The 25,352-nt window shown below is 35.1% G+C and overlaps 2 protein-coding genes across 3 annotated transcripts; both read left to right on the top strand.

Annotated features, from left to right (window-relative positions):
• The first annotated feature begins 230 nt into the window (after nucleotides 1-230).
• Nucleotides 231-11,362, top strand: LOC115994737 (protein phosphatase 2C 70). Its single transcript, XM_031118970.1, has 13 exons — nucleotides 231-521; nucleotides 1,744-1,933; nucleotides 2,056-2,229; nucleotides 2,353-2,528; nucleotides 2,626-2,784; nucleotides 3,685-3,828; nucleotides 3,914-3,975; nucleotides 8,095-8,230; nucleotides 8,951-9,045; nucleotides 9,496-9,611; nucleotides 9,699-9,828; nucleotides 10,414-10,468; nucleotides 10,600-11,362. Exons 1-13 carry the CDS (start codon nucleotides 369-371, stop codon nucleotides 10,750-10,752), a joined length of 1,743 nt encoding a protein of 580 aa, XP_030974830.1. The 5' UTR covers nucleotides 231-368; the 3' UTR covers nucleotides 10,753-11,362.
• A 5,488-nt stretch (nucleotides 11,363-16,850) lies between these two features.
• LOC115995307 (putative methyltransferase C9orf114 homolog) lies at nucleotides 16,851-23,566 on the top strand. 2 transcript variants are annotated; one of them, XR_004093319.1, is made up of 11 exons: nucleotides 16,851-17,289; nucleotides 17,400-17,447; nucleotides 17,545-17,721; nucleotides 17,838-17,904; nucleotides 18,528-18,589; nucleotides 19,580-19,658; nucleotides 20,092-20,210; nucleotides 20,328-20,407; nucleotides 22,195-22,347; nucleotides 22,425-22,494; nucleotides 22,981-22,995. XR_004093319.1 is itself a non-coding variant. In XM_031119823.1 (11 exons), the coding sequence occupies exons 1-11, from the start codon at nucleotides 17,002-17,004 to the stop codon at nucleotides 23,228-23,230; spliced, it is 1,140 nt and encodes a 379-aa protein (XP_030975683.1). In that variant the 5' UTR covers nucleotides 16,853-17,001; the 3' UTR covers nucleotides 23,231-23,566. The 2 variants fall into 2 exon arrangements, 1 of the variants encoding a protein (XP_030975683.1); XM_031119823.1 differs by lacking the exon at nucleotides 22,195-22,347 and adding an exon at nucleotides 23,159-23,566 and having other exon boundaries at nucleotides 16,853-17,289; nucleotides 22,981-23,058.
• The last annotated feature ends 1,786 nt before the right edge of the window (nucleotides 23,567-25,352 follow it).

The raw sequence follows: 25,352 nt of genomic DNA, 5'->3' as shown, positions 1-25,352 counted from the left end.
AGAGTTTAAATTAATAGTTGTGAATTTTAAGTAAGCCAAATGGCCAAAAAAAAAAAATTGTAATAGTTTAACTAATAATTAATTATATTACACATCACAATCTAGAGTACACCAAAACCAAGAAAATGCCACCCCCTAATTAATGAACGAGACTAAAAACTTTCTAATTAAATTAAATTAATTAAAAAAATAAAAATAAAAATAAAGTGCGACCATTTCAAAGCGTAGAGCGAGGTTGTCGCAAGCAAAGCCCAAAAAAACTTGATTAACAATTTGATTTTATCTATCTATCCGTGTGGGAAGAGAGAGAGAGAAAGAGAGAGAGGAGAGAGAGAGAGAGAGAGAGAGAGAGAGAGAGAGCGTAGACGATGGCGATGGTAGAGAGCAATGTTGTCGTCGTTGTGATTGTTGTTGTAGTTGTTGTAGTTATGCTTCTTCTCATCTTTCTCCTTATCCTTCTCTTCTTCAAGCCATGGCGTTTTTTTCTCTCTTCCTCTTCTACTCGCTCTCACACAATCAAGGTATTGTGGGATTTTTTCTTTTTCTTTTTTTGCTACCTCAAAAAAAGGTTTAGAGTTTTTGATCTTTGTGCAATGCTCTGTTTGGTTGCTGAGAAAATAATAAGATTCGGGGAAAAAAATACTTTTTTTTTTTTTTTTTGAGAATTTTTGGTGGATGACTCACATTCGTTGCATTTTTTGTTTCTTAGGGTTTTAGTTTTTGTTTCATGATGCGTTGATGTGTTTTTGTTGGAGTGATCAGTGTGTGAGCAATTTTTTTTTAGGGTTTTGTGTTGAATTGTTAGGTTTTTTATGTTGTTTTGAGCTGTGAAATTATTGGATCGTGGTAATTTGGTATCTTGGGTATGTTGGAAATATTGAGTTGAGATTGGTGTTTGAGCCAACTCATGGCAATTGGACTGTTACATTAGTTTGATCACTTGGTTTGCTTAGTGGAGCTGAGGAACTCTTTTAACTGTCCAAAAGTGCAAACTTTGGTGATTCTCTTAGTTTTTTGGATGAAACGAAAAAAGGTTGAGGAAGACCGGAAATCACATTAGTAGAAATAATAAATTGGGACGGGTCAATTAAGGAATTAGAAGAGAGTATGAATTTAGATAGAATAGAATGGAGGAAAATAATACATGTGGCCGATCCTAACTAATCTGTTGAGGATCCATAGCCGACCCGAAAAATTTGGGATTAATTTATGATTTTTTTTGGGGTTGGGGGGGGGGAGGGGGGGATTTTGTATGCAAGTTTTGGTTATGTGAATGTGTATTCCTTAATATAATTATTTTTTTTGGTTGGGAAAGGATGATCACAGCTTAGATCATTTCGATGTTATTTTTGAGATTTATATCATACACCTGTCAATGTTATAAATACAATTAATGGGTTTTTGAGTTGTCCTCTTAGCTGAGTGCTAAGTGAATTTTCTATGGTAGGATTGGAAAGTTCGCGTTGATTTTGAAGGCAAGTAACTTAGTCTTAAACTTTGATATCATTGCATAAAAGTGAAACTATGGATTTGTGTGCAACTCTTAATAAATTTCCTTGTATTTCCAGTGGTGGTTAATGTTTATAAACCTGCTTATTTTAGCATGCTTCCTTTTGGGCATATGACTTATAATTCAAAAAAGAGAGTGAAAAAAATAAAAAAATAAAATAAAATAAAATAAAATAAAAAATAAAAACATTAACTTCTCATGTTGTTCACTTCTTGTGATTATTTCTTTGGTAGGTTGATGATCTAGATAGGCCCCTTGTTTCAGACGATGAGGATCTTATCCGAAACCAAAGCAATGAATTGCGAATTGATTATGATCTGGAGGGAGCAAGTCTTCAAAATGAAGGGCATTTCCGTTCACCTCGGACTTATGGACGCCTTTATAAACAAAGGCTTCCCACTGTATCTCACCATACAACTCGAGGTATTCAATGTTTCCTTCTCTGTATCACTTTTTAACAATATTAAATTAGTAGTTATGCTTTAGTTGCTCTTCCACTTCTAAGTCCTCAGCAAAAGCGAAATTGTATTCTTTACTCTTTCCAGGTGATAGCTTGGGTGTAGATGTAATCTCTGATCCTCCGGAAGATTTATTGTTTGGTCAGACACTTAGGCGCCCTTTGTCAACAGACCAAATATCGGAAATCCAAAAACATGGTAGACAGAGTTTAGAAGATGAAAAATTTCAAGAGTTTGTGATCAAGGATATTCTAGATCAAAGTAATTTTTTTTTTTTTTTTTTTTTTTAACTCTTTCACTTGTATGAAAAGTTTAATTTCTATATCTCTTGTAATTGGCCAAGTATGAAAAACATGTCATCATATCTTTCTGTTAGAAGTGCAGGAAGCTGCCTCACCCTGGAGGTTATCTCTGGTCCATCTCGTGGGCTTCGTTGTTCTGTACAGTCAACAAATACATCTAGGCTTCCACTGACCCTTGGAAGGGTTTCTCCAAGTGATTTATTATTGAAGGATTCAGAGGTGTCAGGAAAGCATGCAATGATAAACTGGAATTCAAATGTAAACCTACATGATAACTATTACCACTTTGTTTCCACTTTGCTTCTATGATGTATATGTTATGCTAATCATTGTATAATTACATTATTGGTTTCAGAAAATGAAGTGGGAACTTATAGACATGGGTAGCCTAAATGGAACACTTTTAAATTCACAGTCAATCAACCATCCTGATTCTGGTAGTCGACATTGGGGTGACCCAATAGAGCTTGCAAGTGGAAATGTAATAACTCTTGGCACAACCTCCAAATTATATGTAAGTTAATGTCATCCTGTTTCAAGTTACAACTGTAGTTTTCATTTCTGATTCTATGGAATAGTGATTGATTTTCTAGATAAGTATAATTATGTTAACAATGAACTGGAGTACTGGACTATACATGAAAGGAGAGAATTGATATGCTGTTTTGGCTTATTGAATATTGTCTAGGGGCAAAAAGTTCTTGCATATAGGAAAGATACTTTGATAATTTTTTTTTGGTATAACTAATTGAATTATCTTTTTTGATTTACATAGTCTTTATTATAGAATTTTGTGTGCTTGTTTTCAATTTGAATATTGGAGTACAGACTTTCTAAATTATTGAAGAATTATTCAGACACATTGTAAAGTCTAACATTTGAAATATTCTTAATCTTGCCTTTTGCAGCGATCACCTTTTCTCTTTCTTTAAATTCCTTTTCTGTTAAATTTTTTGAGACTTAATTCAATTTTATGAGAAACACTAAGCTAAAGTTAAAACATAAGAGACATTTTGAAGCTTCATATACTAAGGGAAAAATAATAGTTCTGACAAATAAGAAAAATGAGTCTAGCTAATGATGTTGGGTTGTTATACTTATCTATGTTTTTAGGGCTTCTATTCCAGCCTTTAATAAGGTCTGTACTTCATTCTCTTCATGTGTGTGTGTATAAAAGAAAAATTAAGGACATGATTTAAGAAATTTACTTACGTAATGGATGGCTTGATTGGACTCTGTTTGTTATATATTATATTTAGTATGTTAAATTTCTTGTGTGATGATACTGTGAAAGAGGAAAGTAATTTAATTATTTTTTGAAGTATAATTAATGCTTTGTTATGTTATTTTAAAATGTAATTAATGCCACAATTGCTACCCTTTTTTTATCAGTACCTGATATATACTGTATCAGGTTCACATTACGTCTCAAACTGAGTCTCAGATCCCCTTTGGAGTTGGTGTGGCATCGGATCCAATGGCTGTGCGTAGAGGAGGAAAGAAGCTTCCAATGGAAGATGTGTGCTATTATCAATGGCCTCTTCCTGGTGTTGACAAGGTTTTGGAGTTATTGTGTTTACTTCAATGAAGATCCTTTACGTCTACCTGATATAGCTATACTAACGTAAATGCACACCTTGCAGTTTGGTTTATTTGGCATCTGTGATGGACATGGTGGAGCAGGAGCTGCCAAATATGCTAGCAAGTTAGTTTTTTACTTCATCTTAAATGTTCTATGTTACTTTGCATTTTGAACTCTGTCATCTGCCTCTTTGAGAAATTGCATTATTGTTAGATAATAGAGCAATTTGTGGCTTTTTTCCCCTACACAGCACGTCAAGTTTTTAAGTTATTGCTTCATGCTTTGTGTTTAAGTTATTGATGTGATTATGGAAGCCTGAGGAACTTGATTTTATACTCAATTACTGGTGTATACAACTTCAAATGGTTAGGAATGTAATTCATGTCAAAGGAATTATGTTATCCATACACACTTCGGCGTGGTCGAAGTGCCTTTAAGTTTGAAAATATGTGGTTGAAAGTAGAGGGTTTTGTTGATAGAGTAAAGCATTGGTGGGATGGGTACAGTTTCACAGGCTCTCCAAGCTTCATTTTGGCTCAAAAATTGAAGGCTCTGAAAGCAGATTTTAAAAAATGGAACAGGGAGGAGTTTGGTGATTTGGCTTTCAGAAAGAAGAACTTGCTGACTGAGCTGATGGGTTTAGATGCGAGAGAGAAGTTGGTGGGTCTTTCAGACGAGGATCAGATCCGTCGTCTACAAATCAAAGGTGACGTAGATCAGTTGGCTTCTCTTGAGGAGATTTCCTGGAGGCAAAAGTCTCGGGCCTTGTATTTGAAGGAGAGCAATAATACTACTCGGTTCTTTCACAGAGTAGCAAACTCTCATAGAAATGCTAATCAAATTAAAATGATTGAGGTGGATGGTATTCTTTATGAGGATGAGCTTGATGTTCGCTCTCAGTTAGTTCTTTTCTATCAAGGATTGTTTAAGAAAACTGAGGTGGGGCATCCCACTATGGATGGATTAGATTTTGCTTGTATCGAAGAGGGTGAGCGGTTATCATTAGAGAAGGAGTTCACGAAGGAGGAAGTCACCCAGGTTTTAAGGGAGATGGAGGGGGATAAAGCCCCTAGTCCTGATGGTTTCACCATAGCTTTTTTCCACATTTGTTGGAGTGTGGTGGAAAAGGATGTTATGGATTTTTTCACTCATTTTCACCGACACTCTGGGTTTGAAAAGTCTATGAATGCTTCGTTTATCACTTTAATTCCTAAGAAGTGTAATGCCGTTAATATCAAGGATTTTCGTCCCATCAGTTTGGTGAGTAGCATGTACAAGCTGTTGTCTAAGGTGTTGGCTAATAGGTTGAGGGTGGTTTTGGACAAGCTCATATTTGAGACTCATAATGCGTTTGTTGGCAGAAGGCAAATTTTGGATTCAGTGCTTATTGCAAATGAATGCCTGAACAGCAGGTTGAAGAGCAGAAGTCCAGGGGTGGTATGCAAGCTTGATATTGAAAAAGCTTATGATCATGTGAATTGGGAAGATCTTGATATTGATTAAGGCTTGTGTTACGTCTGTCCGTTTTTCTGTCCTGGTAAATGGATCTCCTGAAGGTTTTTTTAGATGCTCGCGTGGATTGAGACAAGGGGATCCACTATCCCCGCTATTGTTTCTTTTGATAATGGAGGTTCTAAGTAGACTCTTGAAGAAGATAGAAAAGTGTAATCTTTTTCAGGGATTCCATGTGGGAGATGTAAACGTTGTTGGCGTGCTTGTGTTACGTCTGTCCGTTTTTCTGTCCTGGTAAATGGATCTCCTGAAGGTTTTTTTAGATGCTCGCGTGGATTGAGACAAGGGGATCCACTATCCCCGCTATTGTTTCTTTTGATAATGGAGGTTCTAAGTAGACTCTTGAAGAAGATAGAAGAGTGTAATCTTTTTCAGGGATTCCATGTGGGAGATGTAAACGTTGTTGGTGTGCTTATTTCCCATCTTTTATTTGCTGATGACACTATCTTATTTTGTGATGCCTCTAGGGAACAGTTGCTACCCATAAGGTTGGTGTTGTCTTGTTTTTCAGGTTTTTACAGGGTTGAAGGTCAATATCGAGAAAAGTGAGATCGTTCCTGTTGGGGAGGTGAATAATATAGTTGCTTTGGCTAATATTCTTCTATGTAGAGTGGGCAGGTTGCCTATGAAATATTTGGGGATGCTGTTGGGAACTTCTTTTAAGTCAACTGCGATATGGAATCTTATTTTGGAGAAAATGGAGAAGAAGCTATCTATGTGGAAGCGTCTCTATTTATCTAAAGGTGGTAGGCTCATGCTAATAAAGAGTACTTTATCAAGTCTCCCTACGTACTTTTTATCTCTCTTTACTGTTCTTGAAGCTGTGACAGCTAGATTGGAAAGTATTCAGAGGAATTTTCTAGGGGGGTCTTCTGAGGGGAGTTTCAAGTATCCGTTGGTGGCTTGGGATAAGGTGTGTTCTCCCGTTGAGAGGGGCGGTTTGGGGATAAGAAGTGTGCTGTCATTTAATCAAGCGCTTTTAGGGAATTGGCTGTGGAGATTTGGTCATGAAGCTACCCATCTTTGGCAGAGAGTTATCTCCACAAAATATGGTGAGGGTCAAGGGGGGTGGTGCACTAAAGTCTGCAGGAGGGCTCATGGGTGTGGTCTTTGGAGAAGCATTAATGAAGGGTGGGAGAGCTTTTCTAAGCATTTGTCCTTTGCAGTGGGTGATGGAACTCGTATCCGCTTTTGGCATGATAGGTGGATTGGTGAGAATTCTTTAAAAGATTGCTATCCTGAGCTTTATGCATGTTCAGCGGTCAAGGATGCTTGCATCTCTGAGGTTTTGTGGGCTCCAGAAGGGGGTACTGTTAGAGTGTGGAATTTAAGGTTTTATAGAGTGTTTGAAGATTGGGATTTGGCTACTTCTTATTCTCTATTTCAGCTTATCCAACCTCGAATTCCTTGGGATGATAGGAGAGATACTCTTTGCTGGTGGCTAAAAGGGGATGGAAAGTTCGACACCCGGTCTTACTACCATGAGATTCGGGGTGCCTCAAATTCTTTATTTCCTTGGAAGGGTGTTTGGAAACCAAAGATTCCTAAGCGTGTGGCGTTCTTTTTGTGTTCTGCTGCACATGATCGGATCCTCACTTTGGATAATCTAATGCTTAAGGGTCGCCCTTTGGCTAATTGGTGTTGTATGTGTTACTGTGATGGGGAGTTGGTAGCATTGTCCTGTTACTGATTCCCTATGGGCTTTCTTGCTTCAGGCTTTTGGTATTCATTGGGTTATGCCAGGTTCGTTGGCGGGTTTGTTATCTAGCTGGCATCAATGGTTTGGGAAGCATAATTCGGAGATTTGGAATTTGGTTCCAGGGTGCTTAATGTGGATTGTGTGGTTGGAGCGAAATCGTCGATCTTTTGAAGATAAAGAGAAAACGTTGGAGTTAAAGATTTTATGCCAACACAATCTAATGGAGTGGTCTCGTTGTTGGGGTTTTACTGAGTGTTCTTCTCTCTCTGAGTTTATGCCTTTCCTTAGCTTAGTTTCCTAACTTCTCTCTTGCTGTTGTGTTGTGTTGTGTTGTGTTGTGTTGCTGTTGTGTTGTTGTTCATCATCATGAACATCTTGTAATTCTCATTTATTATTTTCCCTCTTTAATATAAGTTTTCTGATTACCTATAAAAAAAAAAAGAAGCATGGACACTAGGATTCAGCACCAAGCAGGGGAAAACCACTAGGGTTCGGCCCCTAGGGTTGGCTGCGATCAGCACCAGACCATAAAAGAACCTCCTCTTTGAATTGATCCTTGCCACATCTCATAGTAGGCCATCATGCATCTTACTTTTCCAAAATTTCTGGCCATCTGTTTGAATAAGAAAAAATGTCAGGACACACATGCATAAATACATATACATACATGCATAAATGTTACAGAGAGAGAGTGAAAGCTACTGCAGAGTTATGCATTTTCTGAATATCTGTTTGAACCTGGGCATATTTGCGAACAGCAAAAACTGACTTGACACTGCAACAATCTGTGGTTGGGGGATTGGGTTAGGTTCAAAATATGATGGGTTTTGAAGATAGTGAATCTGAAACAATCCTTTGCCCTCACATATGATGCCCTTTGAGATGCAATTCTTCAAATCCCCCCCCCCTCTCAAAAATTAGTCTGCCCCTGGTCTTGCTTTTCAATATTGTGCATCAAGATGTTATGCTTTTGTGGTACTTGGCTGTTGTCCAATACTTTAGTAATGACTGTTAATAATTTTCTTCTACAGAATTTTACCTGAGAAGGTTGCTGATATTTTGTCGGATTCACTAAAAAGAGAGAGGATTTTATCACTACGTGATGCTTCCGATGTTCTGAGGGATGCATTCTCTCAGACAGAAGCATGCATGAATCATAATTATGAGGTAGTTTCTTGTTCTCCTGTAGTCAAATTTAATTTTCCTTCTGTTTGGCTAAACATTTTGCAGTAACCTAGCTGTCAAGTGTTTTGATGTTATAGAGAGTCGCAAATTTCAGCCATCATGCTTGCGTAGAAGTTGGTAAGCAGATAGAAGAAATATGCTATTTCTCTTTAGAAAATAATAATTAATAATAAGAACCTTAACTGAGATTTTTTTTGGGGGGAGGCCAGGGGATTGAAATCCTTCTGGTAAAAATAAGAACAGCCCTTACATTCAAAGCTCTCCTTTTACCATTAGCAAGAACTTGTTTCAAATGCATATCATAAGGAATTGAATCTGTGCATATGCATGCACCTAGATGGCTATAAACTTCTTTCACCTGGAGTGTGTGTGAGAGAGCGAGAGAGATCTTTCTATACAAGAGAAAAAGACAAAAAAGAAAAAAGAAAAAAGGTACCTCTTCTGTAGATTTATGTGATGTTAGCTTCTCTATTTTGTTTCCTTTTTTCGTTAGTGTGATATGATATTTAATTGCAGTAGCAACTTGGATAATGGATCTAACTATTTAACTGCATGATAAACTGTAGGCTTCATTCGATTGGTATTTTTTATTTGGTGACCACACCTTGCGTGAAAAGGATTATTCCATCTTCCTTTTAAATGTTTGTTTTGTTATTAATTTAAGGTTGTGGTTTGCACATCATAATAATCAATTCGTTACAGGGTTGTACTGCAACGGTGCTTCTGGTATGGACTGATGGTGATGAAAATTTCTTTGCGCAATGTGCAAATGTTGGGGATTCAGCTTGTGTTATGAAGTATGTGTTCATGTTGTCATTATTTCATGCATAGGGTTGTTAGGTAAACATATGATCAAAACTTGTATGCTAGTGTATTGGATGGGGAATTTGGTAGGCAAGCATGGAAGTTAGGGGTCTTTGGCTTTTATCTTCTTTGGAATGGTTAATATGGTTACTATGATTTTCGCTATTCTTATGACAAGGACCTGTTGAATTTATATATCCATTCTTTTCTGAAATGAAATGTTTAATTTGAATGTGGTAGAATATAACTGGACATTGGTGGTTATCAACTTAACATCTTAACAATCACATCATATTATCGTTAGATGTTATCTTCTTATATTACAATGACTAGCATCCACACATAACATTACATGTATTACTGTTGAAATTTTTTTGCTTGTGATTTTGTCATGTTGTGTTTGTCTCTGCCTCTTGTATAATTTTTTTCCCGTTGTTTGGCAGTGTTGATGGAAAACAGATTAAGATGACCGAAGACCATAGAATAACTAGTTATTCTGAAAGACTTCGAATTGAAGAAACAGGAGAACCATTGAGAGATGGGGAAACTCGTCTCTGTGGTAATGGCAAAATTACTTCAACTTTTTTGTCAATTACATAAATAAGTAATGGTTAGTTGCTCAAGGTTTTTTTCTTCCCTGGTTCAGGTTTGAACCTTGGCCGAATGCTTGGAGACAAATTTCTTAAACAACAGGATTCCCGCTTCAGTTCAATGCCTTATATAAGTCAAGTTGTACATATCAATCAAGCTAGTGGGACGTTTGCACTACTGGCCAGGTTATTGTGCTTCTGATCCTTGTCTTTGTAATTCTTGTGCACTGCATCAGTTTCAGCAATAAATTTTTATATTGGTAAGTTACACACACACCCAATGGGTTTTGAACCAATGACCTCACCCTCCACTTATTCTTGTGGGAGGAGGAAGTGTCATTTGAGGCAGATCTCATTGGCTTCAGTTTTGACAATAATTGTCTCTATGATAATTTATGCCTTAGTTCCTGATTCAGCTCATTGTTGGCTGATCCAACTGATGGCCTTATTTTGGATATTAAATTTTCATGGCCAATTAGGATTAGCTCAAATGGCACTCCCTCCCTTTTAAGAGTAAGGTACAGGGCAAGGTTATGCATTTAAGACCCACCTTTTGAGCGTGTAACTCACTGACTAGAAAAAGATTTATTTGAATGTGATCATCATATTAGTTGTTTCCTTCTCTTGAACAAATCCCTTTTCATTTCAAAGTACTTTATAAAAATTGATCTTATATATTTTTCTCTCTCAATGATAGCCTATTTTGTATATGTATATATTTAATAATTATGAAAATTTTGGAAATGTAACTGGATTGTAATAAAATCACAGTGATGGGTTCTGGGATGTCATTGGTGCAAAGAGGGCAATACAACTAGTCCTTCAGGTATTATCTTGTTACATGATTTAAAGTTTCTCTGTGGATTATGACTTAAAAAAAAAAAAAAGATTTAAAGTTTCTTCAGGTATTATCACCCAAGTCATTTAAATATATCTATAAATTTCTGTTCTTGACAGACAAGGGAGAGATACTCAACAGATGAGAGTTCAGCAGAGAAGATTGCTAATTATTTGTTGAGTGAGGCTAGAACATTGCGTACAAAGGATAACACTTCTATAGTTTTCTTAGATTTTGATACCAATAGAAGCTCATGTAAAGTTGAATCTTGATTTGAATCAAAAGGTTTTAGTGTTTCAGTAATGATTATATTTGTTTTCTTTTGTTTTTTGAAGTGCTGTACCATCTATTTTCTCTTCTTTCAAGTAATATCCACCCAAATATAGATGTATATCTGGTCTGGCTCCTTAGTACTAGAAGAGTAAGAAGCTGCTTCAAGATGTATGGTGCAGATGGCAATGGAAGTAAGCCTAAGCAAATGCGGAAAGCTTGAACTGAACCTAGAATCATGGTTTACAAGCAGACTCCTATGGTGCTGTGAGAGGAAGAAATTGGTGTCATGAGGGACAAAGTGGTCCTTGATCCGAGATATCTCCATTGCACAAGATGGTTTTTTCTGAGGGACTATCTCAAAGACAAGAACTTACTTGGAATGATTAACCATTTGGCAATTGAGGTGAAGCTATAATGCAAGTTAGAACGAGAGAAACATGAAAGAATGATATTTGAGGTTGCTGTTATGCACTTAAAGCCAGATAAGGAAAAAGGGAAGAATAACCTTTTAGGCTTTTACATTGCTAGTGCTATGTAAAATTTTGGTTAGTTAATCAGGATAGTCCTTGTCCTTCGCATGTTGGAGTAAAATTTTCTTCCATTTTCCCATACTGATTCTTTTTTTGGGGTCAAATTACTAATTTTGTCCTCCAGCTACATGATAAAGTCACAAAGTTCAGTTTGATTTCTCAACTATCAATTGTGTTGATTTAAAATTTTAAAATGTCTCGCAACTTTTAAAATAAAGTAAACTAGTCGCTAATCCGTGCGATGCATGGAAAAACTATTGGAAAATAATAAAGCATGCATATATTAAAAGACAATTTAACTTCATGTATGCTTGCAAGGGATACATATCTAAATAGTTCTTGCGGTAGAAATAGAAGCTTTATCTTTAAGATAAAGAACCGATGTAATGCTAGTGTGATCCACTATATGGCCAAACCTGTAATCCAAAACAAAGAAATGGCTAAATTTGAGACCAAAAGTTCATATAAAAAAAAAAAAAAGTTGAGACAAATCCCAGTTCTTTCAAAAGTGATTTAAAATCTACTATTGAGAGTATATAGAATATTATTGAAGTTGTGATCTCACAACTCATAGTGTGCGTAGCAATAAGCTATTGATTATTTATTATCTAAGTTTTATTGTTGAATTTTAATTGTTTAGTACTTGAAGATTGATATCCAAACCTCAAGAATAAATACAAAGAAGCAATTGAAATATACAATAGTCGCTAACCAGTGTTATGCACGGGAACTTACCTATTTGTGAGGTAAATTAAAATAATTTTATAAAATCTTAAATTGATTAAGAAATTACACCATTGCATGATTTGCTCTTGTATGATTTCAATTTGTGTTACAATTTGATGAATAAGCCATTGCTTGAACTTGCAATGGCTTATAAAAATTTGTTTGTCAGATAGTTTCAGATATTGCAAAAAAATAACTCAAAAATTCAGATATTAAAACTTTTGAAAAACCAAAAAATATTAACGAATTAGATGATTCACTACTTAGAAATTATTGAAACAAAACAAAATATGTATGACTAAATATGCAAGAAATATAAGAGAAAGATGGATTACATTAAAAAGAATAATCCATGACTATAACTATTGAAAGGAATCAAAAGATTCAAAGCCTATACACACACGCACGCGCGCGCACACACACACACACACACAACAAAGAAATATAAGAGAAAGACATGTTACCATCAAAAGAATAATTCAGATGTTAAAACTTTTAAAATACTAAAAAATATTAAAGAATCATAAAATTTACTTCCTATAAATTTTTGAAAAAAAAAAAATGTATATGATTACACAATAGAGAAATATAAAAGAAAAATTGATTACCTTCAAAAGAATAATACCTGATATAGTTATTAAAATCTGTTAAACATGTTCAAATATTACAAAAACTAACACAAATTTAGATGTTAAAACTTCCAAAATGTCAAAAAAGATATATAATTAAAGAATAAGTTATTGAAACAATTCAAAAGAGAAATATAAGAAAAAGAAAAAAGTATACAAACCCATAAAACAATCAGTTTTAAATTTTAACAGGTCTAAACTTTAAACGATGAAAAACCATAAAATAATTTTTTTTTAAAACAAAGCAGAGGAGAATAAAATAAAAGAAAAAGAGCTTATACCTATACTCAGCTTTAAAAAAAAAAAAAAAAAAATTTAGGGTTTGCACTGCTTTTATAATGTTCATGATTAACCTTGCAAATTTGGAGATAAATGATCAACTTTTGAGTTTGAATTTAAGTTTGACTCTCTCTCTCTCTCTCTCTCTCTCTCTCTCTCTCTCTCATGTATTTGTGTATAAAAGAATACACAAATTTGTATGATTCAAGGAAAAGATGTAATTTACAAAGAAAGTATCAAAATACTCTCACAAAACCCAAACTCTAAAGAGCTCTCTCACCACAAGGAGAAACCTTAATTACATTACAAAACCAATGTTGAGGCACAAAACATGTGTGTGTCTATATATATATATATATATATATATATCCATGGAGCATAATTATGGAATCCAAGTAGGACTTTTTTTATAAGCATCCAATTAGGACTTCGATTGCTTAAGTCGGCAAAAGTATTTTATATGGATTTCTAATCTATGTATGTATATATATATATATATATATATTAAACCGAAGTCATGCGATGCACCGTATAGTTAACAAATGTTAAATATTTTCACTTTATTCAATGTTACAATGAGTTAAAAAAAAAAAAAAAAAAAAAATCAGAGGATCCAGAGTTAGAAATTAATGAAACAAAACAAAAATATATAAAACCATACAATAGAAATATATAAAAGAAAGATGGGCTAACCTAAAAAGAAAGTTACATGGCTATACTCTATAGTTGTTGAAATCTGCCAAATAGTTTTAGATTTTGCAAAAAATAATCCAAAAATTTAAAAGTTTAAACTTTTGAAAGGCCAAACAATTTAAAGATTCATAAGCAAATCTAAATATCGCCCGAAAGAATGTATTAATTCTGAAAAAGATGCCAACACCATAAAAAAAAAAAGGACAAAAACTTCAATTCAAAAAGGAATTTTAATTGGAAGAAATTTTTAATGATATGGGAGAAAAATATGGAAAAATAAATAAAAGCCATATGCTAACCTCCATGACTATCATAGACACCAAAGAAAGGTGGAACTGTCCAAATTTGGATAAGCTACATGCTACAAAAGAAAAAGAAAACATGGTAAAATAGCATAATCTATAGAAAATTATTGAGATTATGAGTCCACTCAATAGACCCTTTGAAAAGGCGATCCAAAGAAGTCATTGAAAAATACATAACAAATTTTAATTCAGCCACCCAAGAGACAGATTTTAATTCAAAACAGAAGTCATTGAAGGCGATCCAAGAGACATTGATTATCATTGTTGACTTAAAAATTAAAAAAATTAAAAAATAAATAAATAACTTAAAACTGTGAATTTTAACAATGTTTCTCAACCATTTAGTCCTTACGTTCAAGTTTAGGTTTTATGAGATTTATATATTACTACTTAGTGGCTGAATTTCCCGTGCATCAGTTTTTATGTTTTTTTTTTTTTTTTAATTTGTTTTTATATTATATTTAAAAATTGTGTTGACGTGGAAAATTGTGGAAGCTTCGAAAGCTTCGGTTATATATATATATATATATATAGATAATATCATAGGGTATAGGGATCCCTCTCCATTTAAATTTTAATGAATTATAATTGAAATGATTAATTTTTACATTGTCTAATAAAAATCTTTTTAATGTAGTATTTGTTACATTTATTACCTTTTGATAAAATTTAAATGAGAACGATATTTAAGAATGAAATTGATTTAACTTTGAAAGTTGAGTGTATATTGCAAAACTATTACACGAGAGCCTTTTTTTTTTTTTGAAAATGCATCAAAACTTTCATTCATTAAAATTGAAGGGAATCAACATACAATGCCTCCAAGACTGGTGGAGGAGAATCCTCTAACCAAAATACATCTTCAACAATATTTTTTGCATAACGCGCTAAGGAGTGTGCTACACCATTTGCATTCCTATTCACCAGTTCGACTTCTACCCACAGTAAGCCAGCCATTAAACATTGAATATCAGCAAAAATATGACCAAGCCGAGACAGATTTGTAGCAGTGGACCTTAGTGAATTCAGCACCTGCGCACTGTCTCCTTCAATCACTAGCTCTGAAAATCCAATATCAATGGCAAATTCAAGAGCTCTGCGGCAAGCAAGTACTTCGGCTTCAGTGCTGTCCAGTACCTGTTGCTCCTTGGCGGACATGGCACCCATCACTTCACCTCTTTTGTTGCGAATAATAGCTCCTATACCAGAACACTTGAGGTCAGGGAAAATGGCTGCATCAAAGTTAAGTTTAAACCTTGAAGTCGGTGGAGGACACCATCTGCTGACTATTGTTAGCTGTTCTTGTGCTTGTCGAAACTCTGCTAGAAGATCAAGTGCTCTTTTGTTCAGTTGGGTTGGTGACTGAAGCTTGCCTCCATGTGAAATCCTATTTCGTTGGGACCATATGAGCCAGGCTTGGACTAAAAATAGCTCCAGTTCTTCCCTGGTCAGCCGGCCTTGCATCTCTTCAAATAATTGCATTGAATCTTGTTGACCTCCAACACATTTTTGTAGCTTCACAAGGCTGCTAGCCCACACATCCCTCGCCACCCCACACTCCCATAAGGCGTGAATCACTGTTTCTGAAGTACTCTTGCAGAGTTCACATGTGTCATCATCCATAATTCGTCGATGGACTAAATTATCTCTGGTAGGAAGAATGTTTTGGCATACCCTCCAGCCAAAACCCTTGATTTTATTTGGGACCTTGAGCTTCCATAACATTGCCCAGACTTTAGAACCACACACCCCTCTTGAACTTTCTGTCCAATCCGCCCCCCTAAGAACCTATGTTGCCACATAGTAACCTGATTTCACATAATACACTCCCCTTGCTGTGTGCAGCCACATCACCGAGTCCACTACCTGCCTTCTGCTCAGTGGTATCCTTAAAATAGCCTCTGCATCTTCCTTACACGAGAGCTTAAATAAACACAATTAATAGTCGAAGGATAAAATTGAATTAGAGGACCAAATTAGTAGACATACAATGGTACATCACATTATATATTACACAACTCTATAATTGACATTTTGTTGGATGTTCCATAGGTAATCAAAATACATAGATCATGGAGAATGCCAGAAGATACAAAAGGGTATAAAAGTTGAGCGCCCATTGTAGGCTTTGTAGCTAGGCTAGATGGTCAACACATCTATTAGTTTCTCTATAATCTATGTATATGCTTCATCTTAATCTGCAGCCCGTAACATAACATTGTCCTGCAAACAGAAATCAATGTAGTAAAACAAGGCAGGATTGGTGCATGTGTTAAATTTAATTGCAAAGATAGTTAATTTCAATACTAATACTAATACTAATAAAGCCCACAAGCGAAGCGAATTGTAATTCTATCATGCTTATCTTTGCAATACAACTTGATAAGTAATGAGGTGTTCCCAGAGCATGATGATGTAGTAGTTCCTCCTCTTATATTTATGATGAATTTCACTAATTAAATTCATAGTATATTCTGTCATAAATGTAAGGAGAATGAGTACCATGTCATAGAATTATCTAATAATTTTTCTAACTTGATAATAAAACAAGCACCGATCAATTGCCAAAATGACCCCTGAAAAGTATATGCTCGAAAATTTTCAATTCTAGCTAATAATTTGTTTGGTATTTTTGGGTCCCACTTTCATTAATGAGTACAAGAAATGCATTAGTTAAAGTTGAGTTTTTATTTATTTATTTATCAAAATAGATCTTTTTTTTTTTTTTTTTTAAGTTCATTATCTATTATTACTTTCCAATTCAATGAGATCGACTTGATTTTTATTTAGTAATTCTTTGTTTTAAAGGGTTTATTTTTATTGCTCGTATATAAGCTCTAATGACCCTATATATATATATATATATATATATATATATCTTTTAAAAAAATTTCTAGTTTATTTATTTATTTTTTTTGGAGAAACGTCTAGTTTAAAATTTTAGGCAAAATGAACAAAGAAAATAAGCTTTGGCCTAAACCCTTTCACTCGAAAGTCTAAAAACTCTCAAGCTGAAACTCAAAACCCTTGCAAACTAGGCGCGGTTTCTAAATTTCTACTAGCTTCAAACACCACATTAATTAGTAATGGCGAAGAAGAAAAAGAGAGCGAGAGCTGAAGCCGAAGCCGAATCCGAATCCCAACCAGAACCACAACCACAACCACAACCACAACCACAAAATGAAGTCGAGCTCGTTGTTAATGGCGACTCTCACGATAGCGAGAAGAAGAAGAAGAAGAAAAAGCAAAAGAAACAACATAACAAAGCAGACAACGACCACGAAGAAGAAGAAGCAAAGGAAATACCCACTGTCACCATAGCCCTCGCCGGTTCCATCATCAACAACGCCCAATCCCTCGAACTCGCCACTCGCGTACCTCTCTCTCTCTCCCTCTCTCTCTCTCTCTCTCTCTCTCTCTATATATATATATATATATATATCATATTATCTTTATTTATTTATTTGTTTTTTATTTTTCTCAGTTGGCTGGTCAGATAGCTCGTGCCGCAACGATTTTCCGAATCGATGAGGTTTGAAGATTATGCATTTTTTTTCTAATTTGTTCATATTTTGGATTGCAATGAAAGAAATTGTTCAATTTTTGTTGTTATTTGTGTAAACAAACAGGTGGTGGTGTTTGATAACAAGAGTGATTCAGTGAATGATTACAGTGTTACTGAATTGGATAGTTCAGATGAGAACGAAACCGGTGCGCCTTTTCTTATTAGGATCTTGCGGTATCTTGAGACGCCTCAATATTTGAGGAGAGCTCTGTTCCCGAAGCATAATAGCTTGAGATATGTGGTACTGATGCCTTTTTTTTTTTTTTTTGGATAAATTGAAGTGCATTTTGTTTAGTTGAGTATTGGTGTGTAGTGGGTAAATTGAAGTTTGTTTTGTGTTGTGTTTTTTTTTGGCAGGGTGTGTTGCCACCACTTGATGCTCCGCACCATTTGCGTAAGCATGAGTGGGCTCCCTATCGAGAAGGTAATGATAATTTAGTTAACAAATGTAAATTTTGTGGGGATTGGTTACATTTTCGATGATTGATAGTGAATTAATGTGCTTTTTGAATTTAAATACTTGGAAATATCCGCAATGTTAATAGTGTATTATAGAGGTAAAAAGACGTTGAGTATCATACCAAGATTGTATGAAATGTTAATGAGCTCTAGCTAAACTAGCACCTCCTACTGTTATAAGTTATATGGTTGGAGGGTGAGGTCATAGGTTCAAGATGTATTGGCTACATGTGTAACTTACCAATTAAAAAAAAAGTGTGTCTGGTCAAAGAATCTAAAAGAGAAAGAGAAATTGTGAAAGAACTTGGGAGTTAATTTGACCAAAGATGTGGCTTAAGATGGATGGAATTGGATGTTTAGATTGTTGAATTTTACTTAAGATGAATTTAACAAGGATGAAAATGTTTGCTTTTAATTGAGGGAACATTGTGCATTGCATGATTGTGTTGTATGATGTTTTTCTTCTAGATTTTGGAGAGCTAGCTTGAAACTATTGACAATGTTAGTTTCAATGACCATGTTTGTTTCCTTCAATCCATAGTATTAGATGTATGCCTGAAATTTTGATATCTTGAATTAACTTTGTAGGTGTCACACTAAAAGAAAGATCTCTAGACTCGGGAACACTTGTTGATGTGGGTCTACATAAGGTACGGTCAAATTTTGCTTGGCCTAAAACTTTTTTATTCAATTGTTATTAATTAATTGTTTCTTCCCCCTCTATTTGGCATCAACAAAATAAATTTTTATAGACAGTTGTGCAATATTTTTCCACGCATCAATTTATGGGCACAGTCATCTAGTATCTGGATGTCAAATGACCTATGTGACTCATGATGGCAAACAATTGATGAACTTTTATGATCATGCCAAATGAATCCAGCAGTGATAAACAAATGATAATGTCATGAGTTTCAACAATTGAGCTCTGTAATCCTGTAACATTAATCTGTATTTAATTCCTGGAGTTTAGTCCTGTCTACTTCCTGGTTTACTTGAAAGCCAATACGCTATTTCAAAGTAGACTATAGTTCTGTGGGTGTGTGTGTGCGCTTGTGTGGCTGTACACATTTGTCTGTAGGGGTAGTGGATAGTTCTATTTGCTCTTTCCACTGTTGCTGTGGTTCTGCAGGACACATTTCATGTATAATGGTCCCACTTGTTTTTTCCCCCTAATTTTTTCATCCATATTAACAACTTGGATTGCTCGTTGAGTTTGATTTATGGTGAGTGGGCTGGTCAAGGGGCATTGTTCGTGTATGTTTGCCATGTCTCATTTAGTTTTTTGCTGTCTTTATTCATTAGCATTGGGTTGCTGGCAAGGTAGTATACGGACCTTTAAATCTTTGCTAAAACCGGTAAGTGAAGATATGTGCTGACTCCCTTTGGTAGCACATTGCCTTTGAAGATTGGAAAATCCTCCCCCCCATCCCATTTTCCCAATAAAATAAAATAAAAGGATATATAATGTTTTCCAAAAATCTGTTCATTTATTGATTCACTGGTGTCAATGAGTTTTACCTCAAATGGAACCTCCTCTCCTGGTAAGAATAGGGTGGAGGGTGAGGTTCCTGACCTAATAGGTGTGCATGTAACTTTTCAATAAAAAAGAAATATTGATTCATTGGTAATTTATGCAGCATGTTGTTATTGACCAAGTAGTGGAACCTGGAACAAGAGTTACTGTAGCTATGGGAACCAACCGCAACCTGGATACTGGTAATGAGTAGATATTTCTAACTTGTCTAAGCGGTTTCTTAATCATATTAATTTGTTTGCTGAATGCTGAGTCATGTGGACCATTTTTATTGATCATTTAATTCCTTGCATATCTCAACTTTTTCCTTCATTTGTGCAACCTATTCATTTTCTTGGAACTAAATTGTAGTTGAGTTGGTTTGCCTTTTAAAAAAAAAAAATTGTAGTTAAGTTGGTTTGGCATTCATTTTATTCACCCCACCTGCTAGCATCTGGATAAAGTATTGGTGGTGAGTTCCATCTGCCATCGCATTAGAATACAGTGATCTTTTTTCTCTTTTTCTTTTTCCCTAAAGTTTCATTTTTATTAAGCCTTCATGCATCATCTTCCTGTAATTGGGAAAAGAAATTGTGTTATTACTGAAGTTTATGATCCACAATTGCATTAATCTAGATTTACCACGTGAAATTGCCTCACCCTCCAAGCCTAGGGAAGAATCAGGAATGTATTGGGGGTATAGAGTTCGATATGCTTCCAATCTGAGTTCAGTATTTAAGGATTGCCCATACAAGGTATTCATCCTCATTCTTCCTCTTTATCTTTTCCCTTTTTCCCCTTTCTTTTTAGCATTGTTTCTTGGTAACCCTTCATTGATTGCCTTTCTCTATCAACTTATTTTATATTCACAGGGTGGCTATGACCATTTAATTGGTACCTCAGAGCATGGTCTGATTGTTAATTCATCAGATCTGACCATACCTACTTTCAGGTATGTTTCTGTTTGGTTTTGACTGTAAATAAGATTGTTTATAACTTATTGGGAAAAAAAAAGTGTTTTTGAGTCCATTGGGCTCTAGCCCGAGTGACACTTTCTCCTTGTAAGAGCAAAGTGGAGGGAGAGGTCATTCAAAGGTCTTCTGGGAGCATGTGTAAGTATCAATCAAAAAAAAAGTTTTATTTTTTGTCAGTTTCTGTAGGACTCTTTTTTTTTTTTTTTGATAGATAACTAAAAATTTTATTAATAATAATAAAAAAATAAAAATAAAAACCAGCCCGAGTACATTGGAGATGTACTTTGGGGGCGAAAATCAAAAACCCAAGTTACAATGATCAAGTAAAAGAGGAAGAGAAAAACAAGAAAAATGCGACAGAGCCACACTCCAACCAAGGAGAGTGTGCAAGAAAAAAGACTTAATCTCTGGTAAGGACCATTCACATTCCTCAAAACAGCGAGCATTTCTTTCCCTCCAAATACACCACATCAAGCAGTGCGGCACAAGTTTCCAAAAATCTATATTGCGATGCTGCCCAAATTTACCTTGCCAAGATTCAAACAACTCAACAACCTTAAGAGGCATAACCCAATGCAGCCCAAACAAACAAAACACCAATGACCACAACTCCCAGGCTAAAGGACAATGAAGCAGAAGATGATCCACTGACTCTCCACACCTCTTACACATGTAGCACCAATCAAGAACAACAATACGCCTTTTGCAAAGGTTATCAGTTGTAAGAATCTTACCTAGAGAAGCTGACCATGAGAAGAAAGCCACCCTTGGGGGAACCTTTGAGTGCCACACCAACCTCCAAGGGAACGAAAGGGAAGGAGGGTAGAAGGAGAGATAAAAACTACTAACCTTAAACCCTCTACTCCTAGCTATCTTCCAACAAACCTTATCAGGGCCAACCCCCCGCACTTTCGAAGAGTAAACAATGTCCATGAACCGATCAAAAGATTCTTCCTCCCAATCTTGTGGTGAACGACGAAAAAGAAAATTCCAATGCAGCTGCCCACCCGACCAGCCCATAACCTCCGCCATTGAAGAATCCCTTGCTCTGCTAAGGCTGTAAAGTTCTGGAAAAGCCTCTTTGAGGGAACAATCCCAACACCACACGTGCTTCCAAAACTTCACTCTAGTACCATCACCCACGTCATACTGTAATAGTTTAGAGAAGTTCAGCCAGCCACTTCTAAAACTAATGCTGTAGGACTTCCTTTGGCTAGCTGCTCTTTGGTTACTAGAACTAATGTTTCTGTCTGTAAAATTTAAACCGGCTGACATATGTATATTTATAGTTCAATTAGTGGGCTGCCTCATGATGTCAATAGAAAAAATTTCAGCAACTTAAGTTAATAACCTCTGATCTATATCTAAGCCTTTTAAAGGCTAAAAATAGAATCACTTTTACGATATTCTATGTTCATCGTATTAAGCAGGAAACTAGAGAGAGGTGAGTAAAAAAATCAACTTTAGTAGTGTCTGTTTAGTAGGCATTTTTAGCAATTGAATGATCTGATTTGATAAGTGAGTGGCATTCAGTAGTGTCTGTTTATAAAGGTACAACATATTTCCTTGCTTTATGTTTATGTTTGGGTTTGTAGTGTTCTTAACATCCCATTTTTCCCAACTTCATTTAGAATTCAAATTTAGATTATTATTATTTTTTAATGGGAATTTTATTAGCCAAATTGCATCAAGCAGTAACTAGGCAGGGAATAGGGATAATATGTATTAGAATTGTTGGTCATACCTAGTCTCCTGTTTTCTGCAGGGTATGGGAGAGGTGGTTGGTAGACAGCCTTACCCTCAATTTAGCATTGTCTAAATTATAATTAAGCTCCACATATGCAGTTGGAGAATCAAAGATGACAAAACCATCTCTCAGAACAGCCCAAGTTTTAGATTTGAAGCAATATGAAATCAAGTATACATCATGATAATATATATACTCAATGCATTTACCCTTGATGCTTGTTAATCTGTTGTATGTATAATTTTTAGGCATCTATTGATTGCTTTTGGTGGACTTGCTGGGTTGGAAGAGAGCATCGAGGAAGACAATAATTTAAAGGTATATTACTAGATGAAAGATTAATTTCTGTAAACATTTTTTGGTTTCCTGTTTGGGAAAACGTGTTTCCAGAAAGTGCCAATGGATTTTGGTAACAAGATATTTTCAGATTTATCTTTCTTGAATAGAGCTGCAAAATAGAAAATAGAAAACAGAGAACATGATTTTATTTCTCTTTAATGCTTCTGACTGGGATTTTAATACTCCTGTCTTATGACTTAAAAGAATGTTTAATCTCACTGTGCACTTGTTCTTTTCTTATTTGTGTATCCATTGTAACTTGTAACCCACTTATGCTTGATTTGACGTGAGAAAAGGAATTGTGGAAGGCATTGGTTATTAGATTTAGTAATGGAGTCTGGACTTGCTTGAAATTTCTATCCTTTATAATTTTGCATGATTAGCCGCAATTATTATTGCCAGTTTAACAGCCAAAAGGAGGAAAAGAGAAACGTAAAATACTGAATACTGTTAATGTTGCTTCAGGGGAAAAATGCGCAGGAGGTATTTGATTCATACTTGAACACATGTCCACATCAGGGGAGTCGAACGATTCGAACAGAGGTACTCTTCTATTCTCCATTTTTCAGTTCCCAAAAAAAAAAAAAAAAAAAATCTTATCTAACTATTCATGATTTTGCTCAATTTGCATCTTTATTTATAGGAAGCAATACTTATATCTCTTCAGTATTTCCAAGAGCCAATAAGCCGAGCATTGCAGAGAGTGGAAATTTAAATTTTCCTTGAGTCAACTAACAGCTACATATCAGAATTTTGGCAAATGTCTTACTTGGTGGAAGTACTCAATCTGGTCACCATGTTCCAGATTAAATCTGGTTGTAGACTATGAAATATACATATGAATAATTACGAAGGTGGAATTACCCTGACATCTTAATTGAATTTTTATCCATTAATTGAGGCTTCTTTTTTGAGGTATTTTCCCAGAAATGTTAAACTATGATATGTACCCTTGGTTTAAGCTGTACGGGAATGTTTTTTTTTTTTTTGAAGAGAAGCTGTACAGGAATGTTGTACCATAAAGATATGTTTTCGTAATTTCATTCCCTACTTAAAATTGCTGGCTTAAGAACACTTACAGATTTATAATTTAGAACTTTTGGCATCAGAAGTTTTACTAAAATGCTTGTGTACGTTAATCAAGAAATACTTATTTTCATACTTTAATTCAAACAACCCAATTAATTGTCAATGTTGTTATTATTACCTATTCTATATCATGGAGCCCAGGGTTGATTTTGATTTTTGTGAGGTGGTGGGGGAGGGTTGGTTCAGTTTGAGTGCTTAAATGGCGAGGAGCAACAATGTGGTTATGGGTGGCAAAATTTACCTCTAATAATTCTAGGACATTGCACTCGCAGTTGACGAGCAAATTGGGATGGTGGCGCCTTTGCGATAAAAAAATCGCACTGGACAGACCATCAACAAAGGATGCTGCTCCTAGTACACCAACAATAAGGAAACTAGCCAGATTCTAACAACCAAAGCAGCACTTTATGCAGCATGGAAATATGGATACAGAGAGCTTATTGCACTCAAACTCTAGGCTTAAGATCCAAAGCATCAACAGAGAACCTACGCACGTCGAAAGCTATGTTTAAGCAAAGTATATTTCAGAGTAAGACCGTGACTGGTAATGAAGGAGGTTACTGGGTTGGCCAAGGAGGCCATGCAAAACTTTTTAAGGCTAATTTGGAAATAATTTTCTTTTTTAGGAGTACCAAAAGAAATGCAAAAAAAGAGCTTTAAGGGCTCCAAATACTCTTTTCAGATTTGACCAAACATATGATCTTTCCACCTCTTTATGGGGGTTGGTAATGCAATACCAAACTATCCCTCAATCTTGCTTCACAACAGCATTGGTGGCTCTTGGTGGTGTTTGAGCTTGGAGTTAGTTTTTTGGCGGTAGAGTGAGTTGTGGTGGCTAGTGGCAATTTTTGGGGTTTGATTTGGAATGTGTTTAACAATTTGGGTTGGATGTTGGCCGTCTGAAGTGGTGTTTTGTTGGTGGTATGGATTTTTGGATGGTCTTTGAACTTGTGCGTGATGACTTGTCTACTGGCTTAGGGAAGGGTGTTTTAAAGGTGAATGCATCCTATGCTTCGAGTGCATGCAGCGAGACACTCATAGTATGTGGATTCTACTGGTATGTGGGGCGGCCTACATACTGTGAGAGACTCGCTACATACACCTGAAACACAAGATACTTTTTCTTTTGGCAAAAAAAAGTGGTGAAAATTTTGATTGTAAACAAAGAAAAAATAAATAAATATTTAATAAATGGAATACATAAAGAATAAAAAGCTTGTTAAAAAGTTTATTTAAAAACGTGATTAACTATTTTTTTTTTTAAATCTACAATAAAATGGTTTTTTAGCTCAAATTTGGTGAATTGTTGAAGATGCTCTCAAAACAAGGAGCCCTAAGAAGTCAAATAATGCTCTTATAAATCATTTCATGACACTTACCTATAATTTAAAACTTCCCATTAATAACACATGCTACCTTTTCATTATGAAATTTCTTTTCTTTTCTTTTTTTCTTTTTTTCTTTTTTTCTTCTTTTTAATTTTTAATTTTTTAGAGACAATAGCAATTGGAAGCTATAGGCTCACCAAGCCTGAAAGTAATTTTGAAATATAATAAATTTGAAATATTAGAACTTTGTGTTTTGAATTTTGATATTCCTTTAAGATAGTTTTTTTTTTTTTTTTCCATGATAGTTTTCAAGAATCAAATAAATCGTTTTGTTCCTTCTACTAGCACCATATTGTTGGATTAATATTTAAAAATATTCAAAAAATATTAAACATTTAAAAGCCTTTTAAATAATTTCCC

Source organism: Quercus lobata, chromosome 6 (genome assembly GCF_001633185.2).
Source record: "Quercus lobata isolate SW786 chromosome 6, ValleyOak3.0 Primary Assembly, whole genome shotgun sequence".
Classification (NCBI taxonomy): Eukaryota; Viridiplantae; Streptophyta; class Magnoliopsida; order Fagales; family Fagaceae; genus Quercus; species Quercus lobata.
The sequence above is the reverse complement of the archived record's forward strand: the minus strand, read 5'-3'. Positions and strand labels throughout refer to the sequence as shown.